The sequence below is a fragment of the Electrona antarctica genome (genome assembly GCF_951216825.1).
Source record: "Electrona antarctica genome assembly, chromosome: 19".
In the NCBI taxonomy this organism is placed as follows: Eukaryota; Metazoa; Chordata; class Actinopteri; order Myctophiformes; family Myctophidae; genus Electrona; species Electrona antarctica.
Window position 1 is genome coordinate 36,402,662 of NC_136800.1, and position 20,426 is coordinate 36,423,087.

Here is a 20,426-nt window from a genome sequence, read left to right on the forward strand (position 1 = left end):
TGATTATGGAATAAAAATCACACCCGTGTGAACTGAGTGGTGTAAGGTTTTATATAGCATGATCAGCTGTGGTCTGACGTAATGTCTGACGTAATGAAATCACACCCGGATGTGATTTCAAAACTGGCTGTTTTTGTGCAGAGAAAATGACCACGGTTGCTACGGTCATCCAGTTCACCCGGGTGTGATTTAATTACGTCAGAAATTATTTTGAACATAGCAACCATGGTCATTTTTTTATGCACACAAAAGCCAGTTGTAGGAGTGGTTTACACCACTCAAAAACTTAATGTGGCCCAGATTTGGAGATAGATAAACTCACTGGATTTACAGAAATCCAACACAGTTTTTGTAGACCTACGTCTGTTAATGTGAATGCTTAATCTTGGCAGCAGCATAGCCTTGAGTCTGATCTTGAAAATTGGGGAACATTGGGAAGGAATTAAATATCCTTCTCCAACTCTGTTCACCTTCCTGTGATACTGTCCTCTTGGGAGTGCAGGCTTGGTTCCAAGGCCCACCCCTATACAAACTACAAAGGTATGATATTCATACATAGAGACATACAATATAAGGCTGATGTACAGTATACAGGGACGTGCTGGGCCCCTAATTCAGCCTGGGAAGTGGAGCTGTAGAGGCCCTTGCCAGCGAGCAGCAAGCACATTTCTCTCGCAGGTCTCTTTAGGTCCTAAAGTGACCTTAAATCACTGTCAATGGATGTCATGTTAACAGCTACCTTAACAATTTGTATAAGCATATTAGCATTATATAGTCCTAAATAACAGGAGGCCTGGTTCGGCCTGGACTGGACCGGCCGTTCGGGAATTGTCCCACTTTTTGAAAATGTGTTGTTTGTTTTTACACCGCACACCCAACTTCTAGACCAATCACATTGCCCGGAAGGAGTCTCGGTGGTTTTCTCTTAGCGGTGGTCACCTCATCACCGGAAACTGGAGTATGAATGGGCCAGGTTGACAACGGGTTGACGAGTACAGCAACAAGGGATTCAATTAATTTCGCTCCTATGCCACTAAAATGTGGAATGCCCTACCAACAGCCGTTAAGAAATGTGAATCAATAGCCTCCTTCAAAACCGCTCTCAAAGAGCACTTATGGGCGGCTGCAATTCGAAACGAAAAAAGTAAAAGTCCCCCCCTCTTTTTTTTATACTGTACTATACAGTATGTAGCCTATATTCCCTTTTTTCTAACTGTGTATTTGATGATTATTATTTTTTATTAGATGTGTATATTTGTATGTCTTTAAATGTTTTGATGAATTGAAAATTGAGGACTTTTTTTGGTTTGATCCTATTAGCAGATTTTGTATCGACCTGTATCTTCCTTGGTCAAACTACTAATACAATTTTCAATCAATCAATCACTCAATCAATCACTCAATCACTCAATCAATGTCAGCACCACTGACCCAGTAACCTCGCCTCACCAGGCTTTCCACCACCACTGGCCAAGGGGAGGAACCTTCTTTCCGAATAGACCTCTACTGTTCTTGCTGCCGTTGCATGGCATTAGAGCTATGGACCAGAGCTACTCATACGTATACTTCATCTTATATATTATTTACAAATTATGTAAAAATGTAGGCATATTACTTTCTACCCGCGACGAAATATTGCGTGTATGAATTATTGATGGATCCGGAAGTTACTGCTGAATACGTCATTGTAAACAGGATATTATGTAATTCCTGAAGCGGCGAATTCGACCTGAGCGGCGGTCTAACAACAATAAGTTATGATTCACTGGTCGTTGTCCTTTTTTAAAACCATATTGTGACTGCATTTTGGGACGATCGTTGAGATTTGCCGCAGGAATGCCCATAGCTTCTTATGGTTGGAGGTTCTCTGAGTTGGCTAAACTTAGTTAGCCAAGTCATGCTATAGCTTGTTGTGGAATTGACAACACATTTGTAAAGTCACCCCCTCTGTATGGACATCTGTTGGTAAGATCCCAGACTAATTGGCACACATGCAGTTTCTTACTGACAAATGGGACAGAAAACGTATTAACGTCAAGAGATTGTTTTAGTAGGATCTGCAAATTTGTTTAACAGTCAGAGTTCTGCTTCAATTAAATTGGACAGACACCGCCAAGCCACTGTAACTCTGTCTGAACATTAGCTCTGGTTGCGATGCATTAGAGCTATATGGACCAGAGCTATCTGAACATGTACAAATGCAAAATATAAAGGTGCTTACCCTCTTACCCCAAATGTTAGAGAGGCTGCTTGTGCAATGTCTTAGTCCGTAGTTTTCAATAAAGAAGTGTTTAATCCCGTTTGTGGCCGAACGCCATTAGCCCCCAGTCCCCCCTCGTTTACTTTTTGTTTACGTTGAGCGTAATAACACAACCCGTACCACCACTACGTCTATGATGACATCTATGGCCATTGGGAATTAACTTTCGCCAGAATCGGCCACAAACGGGATTAAAACACTTATTTATTGGAAAACTACGGAATAATACTGAACATTAATACACTGCACAAGCCTCTCTAACATTTGGGGCAAGAGGGTAGTTTTTGCCCAAAAAAAACAAACAAATAGACGTGAGAGAAGTGGGGGGATGGCTCGCCCCGCGCCACTACATCCCTGGTAAGCACCTTTATATTTTGCATTTGTACATGTGTGGAGTTGCAGGGGCTCAGCTAGCCCTGGTCCAGTGCTTACAGCGAGTCTCTCTGGGCTCAGCGGTTTTTTGATTGAAAAATGTATTAACAGTTTGCAGAATGTCTGTCCAACACCAAAGGGGGAAGTGGATTTAGACTCTAGATTGGGGGAAGTTAGCTCTGGTTCATTGCCTAGTCCTTATGGGCCAGAGCTAGGGGGATGTGGATTTAGACTAGATAGCTCTGGTCCATAGCCTTACTGCTTAGACCTCTAGATTGAAAATGTAAAAATCGATAAAATGCATCTAGGAGAGTCTAAATCTTAGGCTACATCCAGCCTTGGATCATAATGTATTTGATGGATTATTCGATTCTGGCATTTGAGATACTATACACAAATCAAATGCCAGGATCAAAGATGACTTGATGTGTCTTTATTCAAGGCTACCATGCTAGCAACCCTGTAAATGCAGTACAGTTGAGGTGTTGATTGTAGCCCTTATAAGTATATAAGTACATTCATATTATATAACAATTACATGTGCACTTGAATTTATGGAATTTACAAGGTGTTGCAGCTGCATGTGTAAACGGTTACAGAGATAGATGGTGTTAAAGTATTGTAGGTGCTGGAGGCAAACTGTAGTAACTTATTTAATAATGATACATCTGCTACACGAGTAATGTAAAATAAACTAAGTAAAGTAACATCAGTTTTGTAAATTAGGTTATGGCGGATGGAGAGCTGAGTCTGATTGACAAGAGCATATCAAGGTAACCAACTGCATCCTCTGTTGAGTGTTGACACCTTTTCATCAATCATCACAATACTGCAGAGTCATTGTTGCTATACTATTGCCTTTATTTCTGTACCAAACCTATGAAGTATAAAACTAGTGACGTGTATTCATTTAGAGGCTGTTCTGCACCCATCTTAATCCTTTTAAAAACTGTACCGGCCGGGGTCCCCCAGATGTCTCTACTGCACATGGTCCCTTTCTTTTTTTGAAGGGCGCTAGCCCCTCCTATGCCCAGCTTTGAGGGTTTGTGTGAACACAAACATTGGCTGACGATTGGCTGATCACCCCATAGCGATGATTTGATTGGCTGAGCAAAGTACATGCTGTATTGAGAATGCACGGAATGTGATGTATGATGATAAGATAAGAGCGCCCCTCACTTTGCACAAGTTAGATTTTTTTCAATCTACACTAAATCTCTTTAGCTCATATTACAATTAGTTGCGACATGTTGTGAAATGTGAGCTTGCAGATCTGCTATTGTTGCTGAACGTTCGCCTGTTCAAATATTTGCCTATTATGAGTATGACATGCCCCCGTCCTGGATAGGGGCGATCCTATTAGATCTTTTTTGTTCACCACAGCTGTTACAAAGGCGTTTGCCTGTTGTTTTTTCTCTAGTCTGTTGGAGGTTCCTCTTACTCCCACTATAACTTCACTCAATCTGCACTGCAACCACATTCCAAGGATAGAGGGACTAACCACAGTTTGGCATCTGCGACACCTAGACCTTTCCTCCAATCGTGTCTCACGCATCGAGGGTGTTAGCTCTCTGGCATCCTTGAGAACCTTGAATTTATCTTGCAACTTAATCACCAAGGTTGAAGGTGAGTCCTGACAGATAGAGCATGTTTTAGCATTGTGGGTGTTCTTTGGGGCATCTTCATTAGTGTGTCTTGTGTTTACTTTCGATACCATTGTCCCTGTTTTATGAGCTGTTTTTGTCCTCTTGCCGTACTAAAGGACTTAATGGCCTTGTGAACCTGACAAGATTAAACTTGTCCTACAATCAGATAAGCAGCCTCACGGGTGAGTTGAATATCGATTGAACAAAGGTTATTTTTTTATTTATTCTTTAGAGTTTAGATTGAAGTGTTAAAAACTAAATGTCGGGTCGATGATGTTGTTTTCAACTTTATGCACCTTAGGCTTGCTTTATCTCCATGGGACGGAATACAAGCTGAGGCACCTCAGTCTCCATAGCAACCGTCTGGACAGCATCAACCACCTGCTGCAGTGCATGTTGGGAGTGCAGAGTTTGAGAGAAGTCACTCTGAGCCTGAATGGCAAAGACAATCCTCTCTGCACTATGCCAGGTTCGGTATAAAGATGTTACGAAAGCATTTGAAAGGCACTTGAAGGTGGTTTCATTACGGCTTAGAGATCATGTCTAATGTTGGATTTTCTGAAAAAATTATTGCAATCATACGTTACAGCAGTGGTTCCCAAACTGTGGTGCGTGCACCCCTTGTGGTGCGTGAGAACCTTCTAGGGGGTGAGCAACATGAAAAGGCTAATGGTGGTGCTATGGTTTTATTTTAAATATATTAACAAATTATGCCAATATATGGCAAGTATATGCAGAATATAGCCTATGCTGCATATATAAGCAATATTCAGGTTCATATATGTGCATATGTGGATAAATAGGAAATGTTTGTCCCTACAGTATATAGCTTATGCAATTTATATTTCCATGTGGGGGGGTGCGTCAGCTAGGTCAGGAGGTAACAGGGGGTGCGTCAGCTAGGTCAGGAGGTAACAGGGGGTGCGTCAGCTAGGTCAGGAGGTAACAGGGGGTGCGTCAGCTAGGTCAGGAGGTAACGGGGTGCGTCAGCTAGGTCAGGAGGTAACAGGGGGTGCATGGCCAAAAAGGTTTGGGAACCGCTGCGTTACAGCAACCCTCGACAGTAACCTGCAACGGTCTCTGTCACAGGTTCCATAGATAGAAATACGCAGGTTATGAACAAGCTACTACCTACTTTGCTTCAGGACCTGATGAAGCTTATTGCTAGGGATGCCATATAACCAATGCATCTTCATATTTAATAAATGCCCCACTTTAGGTCCACATGGATTGATTACTTCCTCTTCTATACATTTATTTCTGTGGAAACATCACTTAATCACAGTCTCTAATCTAAATGATGTCCCCGGTCTCCCCAAAATGCCCTTATTAAAATGGTGGTGATTATGCCGTTGTTTTATAGCTAGAATTGGAATCTGATTACACAGCTGATTTGGCAGCAGTTATTTATTAATGTAAAAGCCCTAAATGTAATTACTCAAGATTAAGCTGAGTACCTGTTGTGGGTACAGTCTAATCTATCCATCATAATGTCTGTGCACTAGTACATTGCGTAGATGCAGTGTGAGTTCTGACTAAAATTCTGACAAAAGGTTTGAGGCATTTTATAAGGACATACAGTATGTAAAGTCATACATAACAAATGCATTTTTGTAAACCAGAAGTTGCCTTAGAAAATGTATATTATAGGATAAAAGAGATTATCCTATAATGTTGGGGTCAAACAACTGCAACTTTCAAACACCTGCAACTTTCTGAAGACCCAAATCCAAATTCAGAAGATCCTAGGTGGGGTTTGCAAAAGGGCTTTCTGTGTGGAGTTTGCGTGTTCTCCCCGTGGCCTCTAGGGTAGGTACCCTCACAAAATACATGCATAATCCTGTTCTCTAAACTGCCTCCCCCTGGCCAGCGGGGCGCCTGATGGAGGGGAAAGGAACTGGTTGGAATAACATGTTCCTTCTACGTGGTAGTCCAACTGGGGAAACTACCCCCTGTCAGGTGAAAAGAAGCGGCTTGAACTCCTCATGCATTGAAGTAAAGGAAGCATGAGGAGAGTGTTGCTCTCCCCAGGTTGGCAGAGGGAGTGTAGCATGTTTGAGTAAATGGTCATGCACCCCTCCTACTAGTAGTATTATGCCGTCTCAAGTGAACTTGAGCCACAAGAGACACCACCGAGCACGCTAAAGCGCGCAAGTTGCCGTGTTGAACGGTACGAAGTTTGCTTAGCCGACTGAGCCCTGTTGGAGTTGCAACCCGACAGATTAGTAAATCATGTTCTGGCGAGAGCGTTTGCCCCGACTGCCACTCAAAGTGGCTAGTGGCCAATCACAGTGTGTCCTTGCACAAGGGCACTGGCCAGTGCAAGGACTGGCCAGTGAAAAAATGGGTTATAAAAATTGTGGGATCGAAAAAGAAAGGTATGGTTCAAAACATATGTTGTGGCCAACTGCTGGCAAACAAGATCTACTGTAAACAGGGTTGCTCACAATTCAACATAGAGGTCACAAATCATAGTATTTTGGAAAGAATGACAAATGTAATTTAAGTAACAAACCAAACTTACATGATGTGAAACTGTAGAAAATAACAGAAATCCTCCATTTCAGCGGCATTGTGAGAGTTCAACGGACATTTTTTTATCTTTGCTCCTGCATATTTCTGACACGGTATTTCTGACTACATGAATGTGACCGCTATCCTTGGTTACGTGATTTTCATAATTCATGAGAGCCCACTTAAAAGTGGCCAGATTAATGAAGTGTCACTTTGCAGGACATCCATGTCAGTGTGTCCATAAGTGTGTCTGTTCTACTGCAGGGTACAGGGACATGGTTATGCAGTCATTACCGCAGGTCTCTGTCATGGATGGCTTGGACCGACTGGGGAATCCAGCACCTCTAGGGCTGGACAGCCCTGGTGACATTCCGGGTCTGGATGAATATGTGGAGTTCCTCCTCTCCTCAGATGCTAGTGCCACTGAACTGGTAGTTCCCTTGTGTTTTGTATAGAAAATGGTTTTGGGATGGTAAAGCGATATGCAAAATCATGTTTAGTTTTTCGACCAAACATGTTTAAACCTCCAATTGTAGGGTAGACAGAATTCTCTTAGCCTGGTTTCCAGCGTGATTTGTTTTGTCTCTTCGCTAAACAAATCACGGAACGCAGCAAATCGGGCTGGAAACCAGGCTACAATTCTTTCTCTCCGTTACCTTATCAGAATACAGCAAAAGCTGACTACAAAAAATAATAGAACGTAAAAAAGAAAAACAAACTAAATTGGGAAAAGCCAGCTGGAGCGGGGAATGAATGACAATTCAACATCATTATTGTGTGCTGGTTATAAACATGAGCATGTGTAGGGCCCTCACCCAACCCCATTTATCAGAGTCTGTTGTAACAAAGTGGGTTATTTTTTGTCATGTACAAGCTGCATTTGTGGTGTTTATCGCAGGTTAGAGAGGATGGGTCTCTCAACACGCCCCGCATTGACGAGATGCTGAGCCGGTTCCGTCAGCAGACCAGTTCAGAAGAAGGCACAGATGCTGTCACACATCAGCACTCTCAACCACAGCAGGCTGACAAGGCCATTACGACAGAGCCCCTCAGCGAGCACCGCATCAGGAAACTGGAGCACCAGGTGTCCCAGCTGGTTCAACAGGTGTTTAGACCGCCCGGCTGATTAACTGTGATTAGAAGCGCTTCTGTCTAAATCCTTATGTTTCCATTCAGTGTACAAGATTTTATTAAGTGTGCCATTTTGTTTATTCCAACCCCTTTTGAACTCCTTCAGACAATCAAGTGTTTGTTGATCTAATGTTTGTTTACTTTTATAACTGAAATATTCACCCAGAACCCTGCAAGAGATATCTCCAGTAGCTCCACCCCCTCTGACGCGATGGTACGGAAAGCCAAGAGGGACATAGATCACACGTCAGAGAGTGAGTGTGACAGCGGGAAGGAGAACAAGAGGTGCTCCAGGATTCCAACACGGTCCACGACAGTCAGGAGAATCACCAAGGCGACTAAAGGCAGGAGATCAGACAGGTGATTTAGAAGCGTTTGTGATAAGAGGTAGAAGATTCATCTACCATTCAGTGTGATTGCAATTATTATCTGGAAATAGGGGCTGTAACGATCTATTATCTTCTGAGCGATTATTCTATTCGTTTATTCATTTTTGGATTTAAAAAAAAAATAAAATCTATGAAAATGGTTATCAACATAATTTTATCGACTAAACTGATTAGTCGGACTAACCAGTAACTAACTACTACCACTTAATTCCTATATAGTTGACCGATGTCCCCCAGGGTTCTATACAGTGTCCCCTCCTTTTTGTCCCTCTTCTACACCAAATCTTTTTGCTGAAAATACAACCTACAAGCTCGCAACGCATTATGAGCATACAACCTACAAGCTCGCAACGCAACGCATTATGAGCATACAATCTGTCCTATGTCACTATGAGCTTATAGATCTGCTATTTCCACTGGAAGTTCTCCCCAGAATAGGTATGCTATTTTATATTTAGTCAAACAACTGTGTTGCACAAACGTTGTGACCTTTTAGATCATCTGCAAATTGATTATTTTATTGAAAGTGGTTATTTGGGCCTGGGCTGTGGCTCAGCGGTCCAGGCACCTTGGCTGGTAATCCAGTCTGGCAGTGTGCCGCGGCCGGGTTCGACTCCCGATTCCGACGGCCTTTACTGCATGTCATCCCCCCATCTCTCCCCATTTCCTGTCAGCCTACTGTCTGTCCCTCCATAAAAAATATAAAATAAAGGCGAAAGCCACAAAAAAAAAAGATAAAAAAAAAAGAAGTGGTTATTTGTGTACAATCTATTAAATTGATTAGTTTGATTTAACTGTGGGCACATGTATGTTTACAATCCAGTAATTGGCACGGTCTACCTGTTAATAATTAAACCCAGTCGTTATGTGTTGTGTAGCATGTATCAACCCAAGTACCTTGAAGAGAGAGCGAATGCCCCTGCACCCTCACCAGGGACCAGGTGATAAATCCTCCTCTTGGAACGAGGTTGTAATCGCTCCTCTCAGAAATTACAGCCCTCCCCCCAGCCCATGATGAACGACTGCGCTGCCTTGCTCTGCCCCCTCATCTTACTTCATCAGCCACTTATGACACCTGCTTAGGATGCAGTAATTTTGCTTTAGTGAGCTCCTGACTGTCCTCATCAAAATCAAGGTGATGGTGAGGCATTCGCCCCGAAAATCGGAGTTGGTAAAAGTTTATGCGATGATGAAATTAAACAAGTTATCAGCCTTGACCTTCACAAACCCAGACATTTGCCTGAGGGTTTCTACTTACCGGTAAATAATTTATGTTTTCTTTCTTTTTTTTAAGCTCACTCAAATTTGTTTTATGTGCAGTGATCAAGAGAATCAGAAACAGAAGGGAGCAAAGTGCGCTGGGCACAAGAGGAAGACAGAGGCCCCTGGGCATTTAGACACAGCAGGACCAGTGAGAAGGGGCCCCTTGGTAGTTAGCCGGGCCCCAGGGGCCAGGAGCACCAAGCCCACCGTGGAGGAGGAAACCTACAGGGTACTAAGCAGATAAACTGTAACTTAATGTTCTCAATATTGTCACAATTGTTATCTCAATACTTACTGTTCCACAGTGAACCCTATTCTTTTGTAGATTTTTTTTATTTCCTGGAATCAGACTTCTAAGGGGGTTAAGGTGGACATAAAGACATAAATATAAATTTCTTTTACTTATTGTGTGCTTGTATGTGTACACTAGACAATTGTGGAGGAGCGTGACCAGGAGAGGGAGAGGCGCTGGAAGGCAGAACAGGCTGTGAGGAAGCTTACAGAGCAGATGAATAACCTGCAGACCAGAGCCAGTGAGGAGAAAGACCTCCAGAGCATGGCCTTGCACACCACAGACAGGTACACACATGCATGCGCACACGGAACGCGGGTGCATATCTTTGGTCCGACTTCCTAACAGTCCGACACACAATAGTCAGACACTAGGGCCTAACCTAACCCTAACCGCACACGGAAGACAAGGGTGAGTCTTAACCGGCCACGTATGTCAGACTATTGGTATGCCAGTGTAACGACCCTGTGAAAGACCCGGCCGTAACTCGCTCCTCCAAGGGAGCTAGCTCTCTTGGCGCGCCTTGTTGCTTGCCTTGTCTACCGAGTTGGAGATCGGGGTTCGACTCCAGCTCAGGATGCTAAACGTTACACCCCCCTCCCCCCCGTCTACCGTTGATGTCTGAATGCCTGTGTTGTAAAGCACTTTGGAGAAAAGCACTGTAGAAATGCACCATTTACGTGTTGATCACACACAGGAGAGTTTCAAGACCATATATTTGAAGTAGATGCTTGAACGGGAACAGGAAATCTTTGAACTAATCTGTGTTGTTTTTATAGAGGTCTACTTTATAATGGATTCTCTATCCCCTCATCATCCTTTTGTATTTATCTCTCGTGAGGCTGAGTCTCGCCATCTGTTTCTGAATAATGAATATCTATCCAGCCTGCCATTAACATTCCTTACCATCGCTGCCGAAAAACTCCTTCGGAAATCAGCCGTCCACTTTCCATCCATTACCCCAACAAATTAAGCATGAAGGCAGTTTCCTGTGATAAGTGTGATATTTAGCACAAAAAAGGCAAATCATCTATTCATTCTGGCTGAGCCTGTATCTTTTTATTTAAGCCACAGGGTATGATTATCTATAATTAAGTTCCTCCAAATATCACCGTCTCATCCAAATATGTCAGACCCTGGAGTGCTAAAGTGTCACTCCTCTGTGAAGATGAAGACAGGGAGCCGTGTGTACCGTACAGTAGATGTATTGTATTGTGCTCTGGTATTGCTTGCACTGCCCCCCTTGCTTAGATAAATTGTCATCATGACAGCAATTAGAGAGTTGGTGACAGCCATATGTGTGACAGATGAATCCATCTTAATTGCCACTCCTGCTACAGTGGTCTAAAGATATCGAGCAGGGGTTGCTGCTGTTAACTCTTTATCTCGTGGCTCATGGAACATTTAAAGAGCTCATACTGCATGAGGAGGTCATTGACTCACAGCTCCCATGCGCCTATTAGGCAAGAGCGTGCTCAGTTTCTTTCCATCCTGTCTTTCCGTTCGATACTTTCCCATCTTACCAGTAGTTTACGTTTGAATCAGAGAATACTTCAGAATTCTCTTATTTCTCACTCACCTTACAATGTTGCTTATTTTTTTAACATGGACACTACTCTTCTTATCGTGGTGCTTGGAAAAGTATACCAAGTCTATTATATAGTGTCACCTCCACACCATTTTTTAATACCTCATTGTCAAAGTTTGGTTGCAAATACACGTCTTGTCTTGTTAAAGGTCTTATTTCCTCCTACTCTTCCAGGCTTAAAGAGTTGTTGCTAAAGGAGAGGTCGGAGCACTCCGGCCTACAGAGCCGTATAGAGGAGATGGAGGGTAGGAGTCAGTCCTTGGCCCAGCAGCTGGAGCAGGCCCGTGACAATGAGGAGCAACACAAGAGGGCACTGCGCAGCCTGGAGGACACCATCTCCCATGGAGAGGCTCTCAGGGCACGCCAACAGGCAGAGGAGGTTAGTAGCACTAGCTTCGCAGCTGTTGATACTGTAATGTACTTAATAACACTTTTCTCTGAACGTCTTAAAGGATATGTGTTTTCTCACTTTTAGCACAGTGTGATTATGATTAATCGCCTTTCATAAATGTGCCCAAAGTATGCCAGTTTCCCTCTAAATTGTTGTGGGAACTTAACATTTAAATGACAGCAGATAAAACAGGTGTTGTTTTTGATCTTTCAGATGAAACGGACTCAGGAGCTGGGGAACAGGGCATCAGCTCTGAAGAGAGAAGTGGATCTTCAGAGAGCCTCTGTTCGCCAGCACAAAGACAAGCTGCAGCAAGTCCACGAACTGCTGGCATCCAGGGAGCAAGAACACAGGTGCACGTCAAAATGATATACAATCAGTCTGGTAAACAGAAAATCTGATGTCAAGGTTTCAAAAGTATGATTAATTACTTTCTCTGAAATATGACTTTTTTGTCATCACGATAAGTAATAATTTCAACAAAATGTCGCTAGTATTTATTACTCGCGTCACATGCTATGATTTTTTTTAATACCAGGTGTTTAACTTTTCACAAGAGCCATATCTCATTTCATAACAAACTGCTCAGCCATTATTCACTAGTCCACACCCGTCATGCAAAGATGAAATTACCTACCTAGGTTCCATCCTGGAGGCTAATCTTTCCGGTGATAAAATGGCCACCAACGTAATCAAAAAAGTCAAAGAACAAGATTCCTTTACAGGATCTCCTCACTGGTCAACAAAAACACCTTGAAGACCTTAACAGGAGCCCTCGTACAAGGTTTCTTTGACTATGCATGCACCTCCTGGTACCACAGCACCTCAAAGGCCCTTAAAACTAGGCTCCAGACTTCCCAAAACAAACTGGTCAGGCTCCTACTTGGCCTCACCCCTGCCCACTTTGACAGGCTGGAGTGGCTTAGGGTCGACGACAGAGTACAGCATCTTGCATTGGGTCTGGTCCACAAGATTCGATACACCACCAAGATACCCATGTACCTGTCTAGATACTTCCTTAATGTTAACGAAGTCCACACCCACAACACCAGAGGAAGTGCAACGAACCATGTACAACCCAGATTCGGCACAAACAAGGGACTAAATTATTTTCGCTCCTATGCCACCAAAATGTGGAACGCCACATGCGAATCCCTTGACTCCTTCAAAACCGCTCTCAAAGGGCACCTACGGACGGCTGCAATTCGAAACTGGCCTCCGTAAAATCAGAATCCCCCCCCCCACCACCCACCCCCTTTTCCCCTCACTGTATATGTTTCTTTTCCCTTTTTACCTCCCTTATGATGAATTCATGTTCTGTTCTTTGACTATATAGAAGTGTCTATTTGTACGTCTCTAAATGTTTTGATGAATTGAACAAGGTGGACCCTCTTGTAAACAAGTGTAATGCTTAATTGGGTCGTCCACTCACAGTTAACAGTCTTTGTATTGAGTTTGTGCTTGAAATGTACTGTAATTCTGCAAACTGTTAATAAATATTTCAATCAATCAATGTCCACCCACCGTCCATCCGGGCTATGGGACTGCAACCAACGTCTACAGATCCCATAGTCTGAGAGGACAAAACCCAAAAACCCATGTGCAAGTTCGGATTGGTCAACCCAATGAGGAATAAAATACCAGTTCCAGGTTTCTTCATTTTATAGTCTGTTTTTTAACTTAAACAATCAAATAGGAATTGCTGTTGCACATCTTTTTAAGGCATACAGTACACTCAACCTTATCTGTCATTTTAAAATTGGCAAAGTGTCCAGGTGTGAACATTGTCCATCCCCGCTGTTGGCTCCACAGAAAAGCGCTGGAGGCACGGTTAACACCTAGCGGGGCAGAGTTCCGTGAAGCTGTGGCGAACGAGGTGGTTTCAGTGGAACAGAGACATGACCGCCGGGCAGCAGAGCTGGAGGAGAGACTCGCAGAGGGCAGGAATCAGTACGCCGCCCTGGAGGATGAGTTCCGCATGGCGCTAACCATCGAGGCTACTCGCTTCTCTGAGGTCTGGACAAGAGTAGAGACATCAGCCTTTCAAACTGTGTTGTAGACCGGTGGTTCTTTTCCATGCCATGGAACCCCACATTAATATGTATTTGGTCAAATGATTTCGAATCTTTCATATATAGCAGATCCATAAGCTCACAGCGCCTTGTAACTTGTTGCACTGTGAGCTTGGAGATTGATTATTGAATAGCCAAAGTATAAAATAAGGTTATAGTGGTTAAATTCTTTGTGTTGCTATACTTAACTCGTTTTGCTGGGGACCCCCTGGGACCTTTTCAAGGATCCCTGGGGGTCCATGGACCCCACTTTGTAGATAATATAGACATGGCAGTCAAAAAACCTATGTTTTAAATAGACACTAGTGCTTTCTTGGGTATGATTTGGGGCCCTAAGGATGGATACAAAATTAATATCAACATCCTAATACTGTCCAATAATTAGATGGGGAGGGGGGTGAACACTGTGTTTGAAATACACTTTGAATTACTACGCTTTCTAAGGTGTGATTTGGGGCCCTAAAGATGAATACAAAATCAATATCAACATCTTAAAACAAAAATGTTGAATTGTGGGTTTGAGCTCGCATGCCTTTTTAAATCAAGCCACCTTAACACAATCCATGCCAGATTGCCAGTACATTACAATAGAAACGCAGACCAGGTGCCAGCGTTTCTATTGTAAAAAATTACTTCCTGGCACAGAATAATTAAATATTCTTTAAGGGCATGTCATGTGATCTACCTGCACAGCCTTTGTGATCTACTGGTAGATCACAATCTATATTGGGCACCCCTGCTGTACATTGTTAACTCATTTTGCTGGGGACCCCCTGGAACCTTTCCAAGGATCCTTAGGGGTCCATTGGACCCCACTTTGTAGATAATATAGACATGGCCCTTCCAACTGGCATTCAACCATAACCTTGGTGTCCCTATTTTGGGAATGTCGTATGCAACAATTGCAGATTGGCAATTTTCACAGTTTAAGTAAAACCATGTTTGAATTCTTGTGGAGAAATGACTGTGTCAAAAAGGTTGCAAATGACTTAATTCCCTATAGGTATATATTTTTCATCCAGCTCATAGGCGAGGGCTATGAATGAGTAAGGATAATTTGACTGGATAAGTCAGTCATTGCCGCAGGACAATTTCGATATAAAAGGATTAAATTGAATGTTTTACCGTGATACTTTCACACATTTAATTTTGCACTCTGCAAGAATTGTAATTTCATTTCTCAGTGCTAATGTCGGAGCAATTTGATGCGCTTTATCTCTGAAACTTTTAGCCTTGCAGAGTGTGAAGGAGATACAGATTGCCACTCAAATTCATGTGACTTTTTACAGATTGCCTCCGCTAAACCAATTAAACTAGACATTCTGTGGGATCTCAAATTTGACACTGACTGATTAAATTGTTGGTCGGTTGACACGCTTTTGACGGGACCAAATATTCTTTTCTCCTTGTTTTAAACTTTTTTGTGGCCTTGTACACAGTACAGGTTTTATATATTTGCAACTCAAAGTGTACAAATCATTTGCATTTGAATTACAGCAGGATTTAGCTGTGTATGTTAACCCCCACTTCTCGCCTATACTGTGTACAGGTGAAAGAGGTGTGCGACCAGTTGGGCAGTGAGCTGTCGAATCTCAAGACAGCCCTCGACTTGTCCCAGCAGAGGGAGAAGCAGTCTGCCTCCTTGGTCCAGGAGCTCACAGCCATGGTCAAAGAGCAGAAGAACCGCATCGCTGACCTTATCAAAGCCAAGAGAGATGCTGTTACTGAACTGAAGGTATAGTATAGTGAGACTGCAGTGCATTTGTTCTTGCAGTACCTTTAGTACTACAAAGATGTCTTACCCTTTGGTAACAAAGACTAACCTTTTCAAACTAACCTGTCATCTCCATATTTCTTTTTCCATAAATGAATGCCTTATTTCATCATACAAGAGTGTCACACAAAGTGTGAAAATTGCAGATCTCCACGCTAACAACGCGTCACACAGCTATTTTCACAACTTTTTGAAATAATAATCAACAAACCGTTTTGGACATACAGTACAAGGTTTCCACCCAACAGCTTCTTCTGTCTTTAATTATCTCTGTTACAGTGTCTTCAATATCTAGAATACATGCCGTCATGCCACCAAAAAGACCATTTGAATAATTGTCCATCTGTAAGCCATCGATCTCAGTTAATGTTTGCTGCTGTCTGTTCATCAGGGCCGTCTGCGGCCCCTAGAAGCCGCGGCGGCGCAGGATAGCCGTCTCGGCCTGCAGCTAGAATTGCTGAAGAAGGACAAATCACGTTTGCTAACCCAGCTCACAGCCCAGGAGTCGATCATAGACGGCCTCCGAGCCGAGAGGAAGATCTGGGGTCAGGAGCTCGCACAGCAAGGTATGAACACAGCTCACTAATCAAACATCACACCCGTGTGAACTGAGTGGTGTAAGGTCTTATAGAGACTGATCAACTGTGGTCTGACGTAATGTCTGACGTAATGAAATCACACCCGTGTGAACTGGGTGACCATAGCAACCATGCTCATTTGTTGGTACGAACAGACAGACAGACAGACAGACACGTAAACGAACAAAGCCAGTTGTAGGAGTGGTTTACACCACTCAAAAATAAATATACATGTGTGTGTACACACACACATACACCCATAAAACACAGAGAAAATGATTAGTGGAATACTGGAGGTAGGCCACAGAAGTGTGGCCTACTGACAGTGTGTACAAGATATTTGGCCATGATGATCAGTCCAGCAGTTTGCAAAATTATTTCCAGGCACACAGCCTGACAGACAGGTTGCGACTGTGAGGACTGCTGTGTTTGAAACAGACTCCCATTTTGTCTTTCTTTCTCTGCCCATAGTCTCCTGTTTCTCTACTCTGACCAATCTGAAATAAAAGTGCAAAGCACACAGAGGGTTGCAAAGGTGCAGCCAGGTCTCAGTTTCCAGCACAAATGGTAGAAATCCAGCTCCTATTAAAAGGGATACAAAAGCTCTGTGCCTCTGGACATCGATCACAGGTCAGATAGTCTTGGTGCACTCTCAGGTGGTGATGTACCGGCTGAGTTTTCACTCCATTTAAAACAGGCGAGAAGCTTTGATGTTCTCTGTTTTTCATGTCACTGGGAGGCTTCCCTAGCCTGACACTCAGCCTGAATTTTCATTTCGTTTCACTCCATGAATCGCCTGAATATATTTTTTTAATGGGCGTGGCTAGCGATTCAGGGGCTGGAGCCAGGCTAAGGCTTCCCTGGCTGGGAGACACACTGTGAGTGGAGGCAGACAAGTGCATCTTCCTCAAATGCATTTTTGAGGGGCGCTAGCCCCTCCTATAAACAGCTATAGTGTTTAATGTTTGTGTTGTCTGAACACAAACATTAAATGCCATTCACAATGAATGGAGAATTTACGGCATATGTATGTCAGTGGGAACCCTTGGCCAATAAGGGACCACCATACTTGATGATGTATGATGATTAGAGCGCCCCTCACGTCACACATGTGTGATTTATTTTTACATACATATACATTGTAATAATAATATAAATCACAAAATGGATGACGTGTATAAAAGGCTACATGAGCACAATAAACATGTAAAAGCGACTTAATTAATAATCATGGTAGTTAAAGAACTTGCCGTCTCTCTCGGTCACACACATTTGCACTGCTCTAGTTGGACTCTTCATATCGGCCACAGGCACACTGAGTTTCTTACAAGCAATTGGAGCACCCACAAAGCACTGCAAAAATCTTAAGATATTGCACTGCAGTGTCATTATCAAGATTCTTAGGTGGAAAAGCTAGAGCTGCTGCCATCTAGTGGTCATGTGGAACACACCACTGACCACACACACACACACACTACACAGACATGTCAACCCCCGAAATGACCAAACATTCTGGCTGTTTGGCAGGAGTGTCACTGGCCCAGGACCGTGGTCGCCTGGAAGCCAGAATCGAGGTTCTGGGCACTGAGCTGGAGACCCAGAAGAAACAGAATGAGAGGGACAACGACACCCTCCGGATCAAAGCCAAGATCATTGATGACCAGACAGAGACAATCCGCAAGCTGAAAGAGGTAGCAAGTCTAAAATCAACGAGCCTTGCAAAAGGTTTCTGTTAGGTTCTGTTGGGAATTTTTCCCTCTTTGTCATAGTTGCTTTCCATCCTGAAAGCACTGACATCCTCATGGCAACTGTGTTTTTCTGGAAAACAAATGGATCGCACACAGTGGCAAGAGTAAATTATGTCTCTTAGTTATGTAGAAAATAAATAGAATTGAAATTTACTCTTACCACTGTGTGCGATCCATTACCTTTGTTTTCCATGATGTTATTTTGAGAAGTCACAAGAAAAGTCAACTGTGTTTTTCTCTCACAACAAACTATTGAATTGAATTAATGAATCCTTCCACCTCCTCTCTCTCTTCCTCTCTGTGTATGGGTGTCTCTCTCTCCCTCCTAAGGCCTTGCAGGAGCGCGACGAGCAGATCCGGAGGTTGCGCGAGGAGTCTGTCCAGGCCCAGAGGAAGTTCCGCCAGCAGCTGGAGGAGGAGACGGCGCCGCTGACTGAGCTCAGCGAGCGGGTGGAGCAGCTCTGCCTGCGCAAGGAGGAGCTCAAACAACAGCTAGAGGACAAGGAGCTGGAGCTGGTGGAGGCCCACCGTGTCTACAGGCAAGAGACAGACACACACACACACACACACACACACACACCCCTATGCCTGAGAATTGTAGTCGATTTGTAGGCGGCCTTTTCATTTTCTTTCTTAATTTGTACTTTCTCACTGCCAGTTGATGCTAAGTTCTTACCATATGAGTAAATAACAGAGTTTGTGATTTACGTGATTTAATGTATATATTGGATATTTGAATGAGGGAAAAAAATCGTCATGATCCACAGGGTGTGGTTTTTGACGTCAGACTATCAGTACTATATCTTTCATACTGTATAACATCTCTTTGTGGTGTGTGTCTGTGCTCCCAGTGCTTCCAGTAAGAAGTGGCAGGGGAAGGCAGAGCTGTTATAACATCTCTTTGTGGTGTGTGTCTGTGCTCCCAGTGCTTCCAGTAAGCAGTGGCAGGGGAAGGCAGAGCTGTTGACTCATCTGGAGACTGTATAACATCTCTTTGTGGTGTGTGTCTGTGCTCCCAGTGCTTCCAGTAAGCAGTGGCAGGGGAAGGCAGAGCTGTTGACTCATCTGGAGAGCCAGGTGAAGCGCATGAAGGAGAACTTTGACTCCAAGGAACACTCATTGGTAGAGGAAAGGAACAAAGCAACAGAAGCCCACAAGTAGGCTCACAGAATTTCTACCATATTTATTATGTAATATTTACAGCACCGGTATTTATGTTCACAGTATACCTATATAGTATATACCATATTTCCTCTTAATAGTGGCCACTGCCTTTATTTGCCTCAACTGCAGAGGCTAAAAGGCGTAAATCGGTACACATTATCTTTGCAGTCATGTGCTATTTCTTGTTAAAATCACAAATGAATTGTTTCTCCTGTGCCTCTTAAGAGTTGCAGTGGAGAAGTTACACTGCGTGGACGATGCATTCCGTCGACAGCTGGAGTCTGTGCAGGCCTCTCACCAAGCTGGGCTCTTACAACTGGCCAATGACAAACAGAAACGGATTGAACAAGCCAATCAGAGGGTATGATAATGCCTTACGTAAACACAAGTATTATTTGGGTTCAGTTATGTGATGCAATGTCACCACAAAATGTGTTCGCTTTCTTTGTAGCAGCTTGTGTGTGTGTGTGTGTGTGTGTGTGTGTGTGTGTGTGTGTGTGTGTGTGTGTGTGTGTGTGTGTGTGTGTGTGTGTGTGTGTGTGTGTGTGTGTGTGTGTGTGTTCCTCAGGTGTTTGAAGTTGAAGAGGAGATGCGTCAGCTCCTCGAAGAGACAGAAACTAATAAGAAAATGATGGAGGAGAAGATGAGACGTCTCACTACAGTTTTAAAAACTTTTGACATGTGAAATGACTTAGTTACAGTTTAGTCTCAAATCACTAAATATGCCACAATTGTTGAGCTTATATGAACAGAGAACGTGTGAAAGATGGTTGTCTATTTATGTATTATCTGTTTCTATTTCTGAAATTGAATTATTGTTGGTGTATTTTAGTATACCGTGTACATTACTCTCTAGTAAAGAATATTAATTTAATAACGAACTGAATTTAAGCCAAGGAAGAACAACTCTGAAAATGTTATTGTATTTGTGTGTCATTTACAGAATAAATGTTATATTTGACCCGTTTTTATTACTACAGCCCAGTTGTCGTTAAAGTTAATATGTATCACTAACTGTACGAATGCATTATTATTTTTTACAATGAATAATTATCCCTTTATCATTACATTTGTGACTATTACGGGCTATTTGAGTGCTATTTTTACTACTATTAAGAGTGTAGATAAAAAATGTGCCCCCCTGGATTGAGTGTGGAGGTTTAGTGGCCCCCTCTCTCCATCAAAGTTGCCCACCCCTACCCTGTTCTAGAATGAAGTTCCTATGGACAGGCTTTAGATAACAA

The 20,426-nt window shown here is 43.0% G+C and overlaps 1 protein-coding gene across 3 annotated transcripts; it reads left to right on the plus strand.

Annotated features, from left to right (window-relative positions):
• Positions 1 to 1,487: 1,487 nt before the first annotated feature.
• lrrcc1 (leucine rich repeat and coiled-coil centrosomal protein 1) lies at positions 1,488 to 20,161 on the plus strand. Of its 3 annotated transcripts, XM_079529475.1 has the most exons (21): positions 1,488 to 1,560; positions 3,359 to 3,405; positions 4,053 to 4,258; positions 4,395 to 4,460; positions 4,580 to 4,747; positions 7,057 to 7,223; positions 7,691 to 7,897; positions 8,090 to 8,283; positions 9,633 to 9,804; positions 10,006 to 10,154; positions 11,630 to 11,834; positions 12,060 to 12,199; positions 13,659 to 13,860; positions 15,468 to 15,653; positions 16,084 to 16,258; positions 17,798 to 17,961; positions 18,349 to 18,557; positions 18,870 to 18,897; positions 19,066 to 19,175; positions 19,408 to 19,543; positions 19,751 to 20,161. In XM_079529475.1, the coding sequence occupies exons 1-21, from the start codon at positions 1,540 to 1,542 to the stop codon at positions 19,865 to 19,867; spliced, it is 3,069 nt and encodes a 1,022-aa protein (XP_079385601.1). In that variant the 5' UTR covers positions 1,488 to 1,539; the 3' UTR covers positions 19,868 to 20,161. The 3 variants fall into 3 exon arrangements, with proteins under 3 accessions (XP_079385601.1, XP_079385600.1, XP_079385602.1); XM_079529474.1 differs by lacking the exon at positions 18,870 to 18,897 and having other exon boundaries at positions 1,489 to 1,560; positions 19,038 to 19,175; XM_079529476.1 differs by lacking the exons at positions 1,488 to 1,560; positions 18,870 to 18,897 and adding an exon at positions 1,686 to 1,965 and having other exon boundaries at positions 19,038 to 19,175.
• The last annotated feature ends 265 nt before the right edge of the window (positions 20,162 to 20,426 follow it).

Coding starts and splice junctions, on each gene's coding strand:
- lrrcc1 (XM_079529475.1), top strand. CDS start 1,540: ATGGACCAGAGCTACTCATAC. Junction 7,224..7,690: donor ATGCTAGTGCCACTGAACTG/GTAGTTCCCTTG, acceptor TGTTTATCGCAG/GTTAGAGAGGATGGGTCTCT. Junction 9,805..10,005: donor TGGAGGAGGAAACCTACAGG/GTACTAAGCAGA, acceptor TGTGTACACTAG/ACAATTGTGGAGGAGCGTGA.